At 39.9% G+C, this 8,003-nt stretch overlaps 1 protein-coding gene across 2 annotated transcripts; it reads left to right on the top strand.

The window, feature by feature from the left end:
- The first annotated feature begins 2,327 nt into the window (after positions 1-2,327).
- Positions 2,328-7,877, top strand: LOC124188972 (sodium/potassium-transporting ATPase subunit alpha-B-like). Of its 2 annotated transcripts, none has more exons than XM_046581911.1 (24): positions 2,328-2,471; positions 2,630-2,918; positions 3,019-3,222; positions 3,318-3,431; positions 3,487-3,739; positions 3,825-4,003; positions 4,077-4,104; positions 4,196-4,257; positions 4,344-4,542; positions 4,624-4,738; positions 4,809-4,941; positions 5,035-5,227; positions 5,289-5,537; positions 5,607-5,745; positions 5,816-5,958; positions 6,025-6,162; positions 6,231-6,287; positions 6,369-6,430; positions 6,505-6,599; positions 6,721-6,895; positions 7,023-7,070; positions 7,136-7,218; positions 7,286-7,387; positions 7,571-7,877. In XM_046581911.1, the coding sequence occupies exons 1-24, from the start codon at positions 2,461-2,463 to the stop codon at positions 7,689-7,691; spliced, it is 3,192 nt and encodes a 1,063-aa protein (XP_046437867.1). In that variant the 5' UTR covers positions 2,328-2,460; the 3' UTR covers positions 7,692-7,877. The 2 variants fall into 2 exon arrangements, with proteins under 2 accessions (XP_046437867.1, XP_046437866.1); XM_046581910.1 differs by having other exon boundaries at positions 2,330-2,471; positions 2,627-2,918.
- Positions 7,878-8,003: the final 126 nt, after the last annotated feature.

The following is an 8,003-nucleotide window of genomic DNA, read 5'->3' as shown; positions in this document are numbered from 1 at the left end:
GTTTGGAAGGCGAAATCTTATAAAATGGGCACGTCGAAAAACTTTAATAAAAAGTATACCAAAGACCAAACTTTAATATAGTATACCAAAGACAAACCATCAAAAGATGACAAAAATCTAATTCTTTTTCGTCATTTGGAATTTATAAGCTGCAGTGCAGTATCAGTGGACTTTGGCATATTGTTAACATTCACCCTGAATTTAAAAATCGAAAACATATTTCTTCTTCGAAACTGAAAGAAAAACAAAACTTACCAATTAAATCAAAAGAATTGAGTTAGACACAACGCTAGATAGCTAAGTTACTTGTCCCGCAGCATATCAATTGAAAACACCACGCAGGATTACGATATAGACTCTTTAGAGCAGCCGGAATATCGCCAGAATACGCTTCAGAGATGATTTCTTGGCTCATCCAGCACTCCCCCTGTCTCAAAGTCTCTAACGTTGCCCTTGACGACACGATTGACATACAAGTGGGTAATGCACTTGTCGTACGCGTGCCCTTGTTTCTACCCTCCTTCTAAGTGTCGTTTGTCTATTCCTCATTCGCACGCGAAAAAATAACGAGGCATGACAAGAAAAGGGAATTTGTTTCTTTTCGTTTGCTTAGAACGAGAAAGGAAAACCAATCGGAACACTACAAACATTCATTCTTTCGTTGATAGAAGCAAGAGGGAAAACGGCGTTTCGTTCGTCGTCCGGAATCGACCGGTTTCCCCCGTTCGTGGACTCTATGCTAATCTGATGGATACGGCATTACGCAACAACTGGTAGCTCTTCAGGTCGGTACGTATTGAAACGTGTGGGCGATTGGACTAGAGCGCCGGGTTCTAGTTAAAGATTTAAAGAAAGAAAAGAAAGAGCGTTCTTGACTCGGAAAATTGGAGTTAATATTCATGGATGAGAAAGGGACGTGCCGCATTGGAAGTGCGCAGCATCCAGCAATTAAATGCTAAACTGTCAGACCCTTCGGTCTAGTGAGGTTTTATTCAGAAGCAGAGTCAAGTATAGTCTGCAAAGGCTCGTGTTTATCCGGGTCCTTGTACCGTTAGGTACACGAAATGTCGTAATTATGATTAAATTTCCGAATAATTATAGATGGCGATGACGTAATGTAAAATTGCACGGTGCGGCAACCCCGTTTTCCATTTTTTTAAATATCAGTGTGATACGTGTCGAGAGGGTGTTACAAGCGCGGGACATATTTAAAACAATTCGCCTGAGATAAATTCATTTGACATGGTCAACATCAGCTAACAATTACAAACGTTTGATTGCGCAACATATTTGAACACGCTTTCACGGACTCGTCACTGATTTTCTTAATCCCGGAATAATAAAAACGATATGTAGGTCAATCCGATTAATAAATTGTGCTAATCGCAAAACTTTAGGCCGTCTATTGGCTTTTCAAATTACGTGAGAAGTTCGATTCAATTTGACATTTGACAATTCAATTCAATTTGAGAAATGAGCTCCTGGAATCACCGTAATCTTGGCGAATTGCCATTCTCGACTGTAAAACATACAGAGGGTCATTGTAAAAACATTTTAAAAAAACGTACTGGGTTAAAAGTCAGGTCGTTTTCCAAAGTTCGACCGTAATCAGAAAAACGAATCACGCAGCAGCTTCTTTCCTCGTCTTTCTTCATCTGCTTATGTATAATGCAATTTCAATCGTGCATAATGAATAGCTTAGTAGATGGACACCTAGTTCATCTGCACTTTTGAAGTATGGTATAATTGACAAAATTGATTTCCCTGGAACCGCCTGGAACACTTACTTTAACTCTCGTTTATTTATTTTTTATTATTTTATTGGTTGATTGCTAATTATAAATTGAAAGGATAATAAGAATGTGCACAAAAATTCACAGTGTTTATCTCTGAATAATGAGGTAGAAGTCGAAATGTACAAATGGGTCTTTAATTTAACGTAAGTACTAGTTAATAGATTTGGATTAAAAATTCCCCTATTGCCTCCTCCTCTTTGCTTTCTCTTATAGGTTGAAGCTGCTCGAATTTGCCGGGATTTTCTAAGCGATTCGTGCCAAGGTTGATTACCTGGAATAAGCTGTCGATGGTGAAATAACGCTCTCTTGATGACATGCTTTAGTTCGAAGCTCCAACGTGAGTTTAAACCAGGTTTTGGACGTGGAATACATTTTTTTCTGTCTGTTTGGTAACGCCATGCAAAGGATTCATCGAACGTTTTAACTTTTAAATCCGTCGGTTTATTCCGGATTCGACTGCTGTGAAAGAGTCGGTGTTTTTCCAAGTGACAAAGAAAAACACTGGTCACATATAAAAAGACGGAACGAATTTGTTTCGGCCATAAGAGCGTGTAACGTTGACAAGTTACGTCCTCTTCAGCATTGTCCTCTTTATAGTACAGTTCATCTAAGCGCCCTGACTGTATCAATTACAAGTTCATAAAGGAATCCATCGCCGGGGAAAATGCTTAGAAGGTTCACATTTCGATTTCTTTTTCGGTGTTTTCAATTGCTGAATTTTATAACGTTTATTTTGAGTTATTTCAGTGAATTTGCAATACGCTGGTGTGGCATAAACCGGCATAAACAAAAGGAATTTAAACTTACAATTTTTTTTTCCCTCTTGAAAGCAGGAGACTTTCGACTGGTCCGTGTGCGGCCGTTGGCCAAGTCAACCCTAGCTATGAGCCCGATAGCGCGGTGGAAGGACGCCAGACAACCGTCACTTTTACGGGCTTGTCGGCCAGCGCTCTGAACTCCAAGCCGTTTACACCGCTGAAGAAGAAGAGCTCGCTGATGAGCTTGTGGAGTAATGACAGCCGTGATCAAAAGCTCAAGACTTTGAAACAGGAGTTGGAAATGGATGAGCACAAGATCCCCCTGCAAACTTTGTTCTCCAGGTTTAAAACAGATCCAGTCAAGGTATGGTACTACCCAACATCCACCAACGATCAACTGATACCGATAAAATATAAATACGAATAACATAATCTGGCGTGTGTTTTTTTTTATTATCAAAAAGGGATTGTCGCAACAGTACGCACAAGAGAAGTTACTTCAAGACGGACCCAATGCTCTGAAACCCATGAAAGGCGAACCGGAATGGAAAAAGTTTCTCGGCAAACTGTTTGGTGGTTTCCATCTTCTGCTCCTGTTCGGCGCCTTCCTCTGCATGGCTGCTTTCTTCATGGAGTACAGCACTTCGGATCAGCCGTCTTACGATAACGTACACTTGAGTGCTGCTTTAGTTGGTATGCGTTGTAATTTGTGAATGCGACTAACTTTTTTTTTTTTTTTTTGTTTGTTTTTTCTTGTTTTCAGTTGTGGTTATCGATCATTTTGATCATATTGGTTATCGGAACCACCATTTTCGCTTATTATCAAGAAAGGCAGAGCAGCAACATTATGGATTCCTTCAAAGGCATGATTCCACAGGTAAACGTGATTTATTATTGTATCAAAGTTTAGTTATGAATTCAATGATTTGCAGTTCGCTGAAGCTACAAGAGACGGAAAGAAGGTAACGATGAAAGTTGAAGATCTGGTAGTGGGAGACCTTATCGACGTGAAATTCGGAGACCGCCTGCCAGCCGACATTCTCATCCTCTCGTGCAGCAATTTCAAGGTGGACAACTCTTCGTTGACCGGTGAATCAGAGCCGCAAGCCCGATCGGCCGAGTGCACTCACAACAATCCGCTGGAGACCAAAAATCTGGCCTTCTTTTCATCTAACGCTGTCGAAGGTTTCTTTTGACATTTTCCCACCTTGTGTATATAATACGTTTCGTCGCGGTAGTTTCATTCAAGTTTGATTGCCAAAATCTCAAGGTGTGGCCCGAGGGATAATCATCAGGGTCGGAGACAACACCGTCATGGGTCGTATTGCTTCGCTAACATCTGGTGTCGATGCCGGACCGACTCCTATGGCCCGTGAAATTCAAGGCTTTATTCGCCTGGTTTCTATGATCGCTATTACTACTGGCTCCATCATCTTCATTGTCGCCATGGTACATTTAAAAAAAAACTACCAAACAACCTACAGATTTTTCTCTAATTTATCTCACTTTGTTGCACTTACAGGTCCTTGGATACAGCTGGATTAACTCAAGTGAGCTACTTACTTAAACATTGATTTTGTTACTCTTTTTTTTTTACAAAGCGCGAGTGTTTTTACGACTGTGTTTCCTTTTATTGCCCAGTCATTTTTCTGATTGGAATCGTCATGGCATACGTCCCACAAGGACTGGTTCCAACCGTCGCGGTAATAATTTTGTGATTTTTTCATATAGTATAGTATTTTCGAAATGACTCAATTGAATCGATTACTCTTTAAATTATTGAGCGCAGATTCTTCTCACATTGACGGCCAAAAGGATGGCCAGGAGGAATTGCTTAGTCAAGAATCTTGAAGCCGTGGAAACACTCGGCTCTACTTCGACCATCTGCTCCGACAAGACGGGCACACTAACGCAGAACCGCATGACCGTGGCTCACGTCTGGTTTGACGACGTTATTCGACAGATGGATACCAGTGAATCCCAAAGCAGTAAGCTTTCAAGCTTCCATACGATTCCTTGACTTGGGTTCATAACCATTTTGGAGAAATCTAAACGCTAATCGTACTCAGGTGATGTGGTGTTTGACAATACCGCGTCTGGCTGGAAGGAACTCAGCCAGGTAGGCAAACTATGCAGTCGAGCCGAGTTTGTTCCTGGACAGGAAGACAGACCTATTTCAAAAAGGTATATGTATAACAAATAATCAATGTTCTGTCCGAAAGTGGAATGCCTGAAACTTATAATATTTTTTCAGAGACGTCAAAGGAGACGCTTCTGAGCAAGCCATTCTCAAGTGTATGGAACAGGTCGACGGTAACGTTGCCGAATATCGCAAAGAATTCCCAACAGCTTGTGAAATCCCCTTCAACTCCACCAACAAGTATCAGGTAAACTCAAACCACTGATTATGGGTAGGAAATTAGGAATGGGAATGCGCCGATGATTTATGTCAATTTTTTTCTTCTTCGTGATAATGTTAGGTGTCTGTTCATCGACTGAATGGAGTTGAATCCTCAAACTACATCCTAGTCATGAAAGGAGCCGCTGAAAGAATCAGCGCCTTGTGCTCAACCATTTTGGTGGATGGCAAAGAAGTTCCGCTGGATGAGGGATGGAAGAAAAAGATCGACGACGCTTACTTAAAATTAGGAGGCCTGGGAGAGCGTGTGATCGGTGAGCCGTTGTCACCAAAATTAACAACCGAGGAATGCCAATTAATTGAACGCTGTTGTAGGATTTTGCGATTTACAATTGCCAGCGGCAGATTTCCCAGACGGTTTCAAATTTGACATCGACAATATCAACTTCCCCATCAAAGACTTGAGATTCGTTGGCTTGATGTCCATGATCGATCCTCCGCGAGCCGCTGTACCGGATGCCGTCCGTCTGTGCCGTTCGGCTGGAATTCGAGTTGTCATGGTGACCGGTGATCACCCCATCACGGCAAAGGCGATTGCCAGATCGGTCGGCATTATCTCACCCAGTAATAAATCTTTATTTTACGGTACGAATGTGCTAACCCTATGTTAATGCCACAAATCTGATTTGATAGACAACGAAACAATCGAAGAAATTGCCGAGCGATTAAAGATCCCTCAACGGGATCTCGATCCTAGAATGGCCAAAGCCATCGTCATTCACGGAGCAGATCTCAACGAACTCGACCAGGATCAACTGGATAACATTTTAAGGTATATTATTTATTTCGTATCTTTAAATGTACCGTATCTTTAATAATAAATAAATTGTATCATTTATCAGACATTATTCGGAAATCGTCTTCGCCCGGACATCGCCTCAACAGAAACTCATCATCGTAGAAGGTTTCCAGCGTCTTGGATCCATTGTGGCCGTCACCGGAGACGGTGTTAACGATTCGCCGGCATTGAAAAAAGCTGATATCGGTTTGTCTGAATGAAGAAAACAATTTAAACGGATAATCACACTCAAATTTTGCCACAATGATTCAGGTATTGCCATGGGCATCACAGGCTCTGACGTCTCGAAACAGGCGGCCGACATGATTCTTCTCGACGACAACTTTGCCTCCATTGTTACGGGTGTTGAACAGGGCCGTTTGGTATTCGACAATCTCAAAAAATCAATTGGTGTGTCTTTGTCTCATCATTTCTCAATCGTGCAATGTTTAGTGATTGACGTCATTACTTTATTATAGCTTACACCATGGTTACTAAAATCCCGGAGGCTGCCCCCTTCGTGGTATTTATTGTCGGTAAGATTGCGCGCCACCAACAGTTATTTATTGCTGTATAATTAACGCCACCGTTATAATTGTTTAATTTTTTTTTTTTAGTTAATATGCCTCTGATGCTTGGCGCCATTCCAATTTTGTGTATCGATCTCGGCTCTGACTTGGTAAACGGAAATATCTTCTTGTTGAATTGCAGTGAATTCAAATTTCAAACTAGTAATTGGCTATTTCTCATTAGTTTCCCGCTATTTCATTCTCATACGAGCGACCAGAAAGTGACATCATGAAACGTAAACCCAGGAATATGTTCACTGACAAACTTGTCGACAATAAGTGAGTAGAAATAATCATTTCTATAAAAAAATTAAAACAAAAAAACAGTCCTTAATTTAGGCTTGTTATTTGATATATAACTGTTCGATGAATTACAATTTGTTCTTAATGATAAAAACAGGTTATTAGAAATTGCTTTCTGGCATACGGGAGTTTTGGAGAGCTTTGGTTGCTTCTTTGCCATGTTCGTCATCCTTGGAGAGAACGGTTTCAGACCCTACGATCTATTAGGCATGCGAGCTGAATGGGACTCTAAAGCCATAAACGACCTTAAAGATTCATACGGCCAAGAATGGGTAGGTTACAATTGCTTATTGATGTCAACATTCGACATATATACGTACGTGATATCTTCGTCCATTTTTTAAATATTTATTTTGCTCGTTTATTTTATTGTTTTTTGTTTTGTTTTTTTGTGCGCAGACCTACAACGCCCGGAAAGAACTAGAGAAAACTTGCTACGCTGCCTATGTTAGTATTTGTAAATTCTGATAACATTTTTTGTATTTGAAATTCTTATTTCATCGTTTCCACAGTTTGCAAACGTGGTGGTTCAACAATGGAGTTCCCTTCTGACCAGGAAAACGAGAAGGCTATCCACTTTCAAACATGGCTTTGAGTAAGAATTTCAAAAATTTTCTACAGATATTAATATAATTATTATAATCAAATTTTTTCCTTGCCAGAAACAAATTGATGAATTTTGCCCTTTTCTTTGAAACATTGTTGACGTGTTTTTTCATCTACACACCCGGCTTGAATACCGTCATTCAGCTCCGCCCAATCCGGTAAGCTCGCTAAAAATGATAGCCCTTAACCATTGGGTCTGAGTCTGAACTATTTTTCAAATAAATGTCTAAAAATTGCTAAAAATTTATATAAGGGTTTAGGATCCAAATTTTATGCACCTAATAATTATTATCTAGCCAGAAATCTGTTTTTGATTCATTATTATTGATTTTGTTTTCCAGTATTACTTGGTGGCTTCCGGCGATTCCCTTCTCTATCTTAAATTTCCTTTACGAAGAAGCAAGGAAGGCATGGATTCGAAAATTCCCCGACGGCTGGTGCTCACGAGAACTTTATTATTAACAGTTCAACTATTTAGCTACGTCATTGCTTCTTCAAGACTGTTCTTGTTTGAAAATCGGACAGAGAAGTTAGAAAATGTGTGATGATCACATAACACTGTTAAATATAATAATTTTGTAATTGCGCAAAAGTGGTGAACATGGGTTAAATCTTATATATAAATATGAATAGAATCAATGCAAATCACCCAATCGTTTTGTTTTTATTTACTAATCTTTTCCAAAATATTGGAAAATAAACATAAAATTTTTTTTTTATTTATCAGGGAACATAAACTCAGTGTGGGTTTGCGATTCACCTACGTGATGTAAA

Source organism: Daphnia pulex, chromosome 2 (genome assembly GCF_021134715.1).
Source record: "Daphnia pulex isolate KAP4 chromosome 2, ASM2113471v1".
Classification (NCBI taxonomy): domain Eukaryota; kingdom Metazoa; phylum Arthropoda; class Branchiopoda; order Diplostraca; family Daphniidae; genus Daphnia; species Daphnia pulex.
This window is presented reverse-complemented; position numbering and strand designations above follow the sequence as displayed.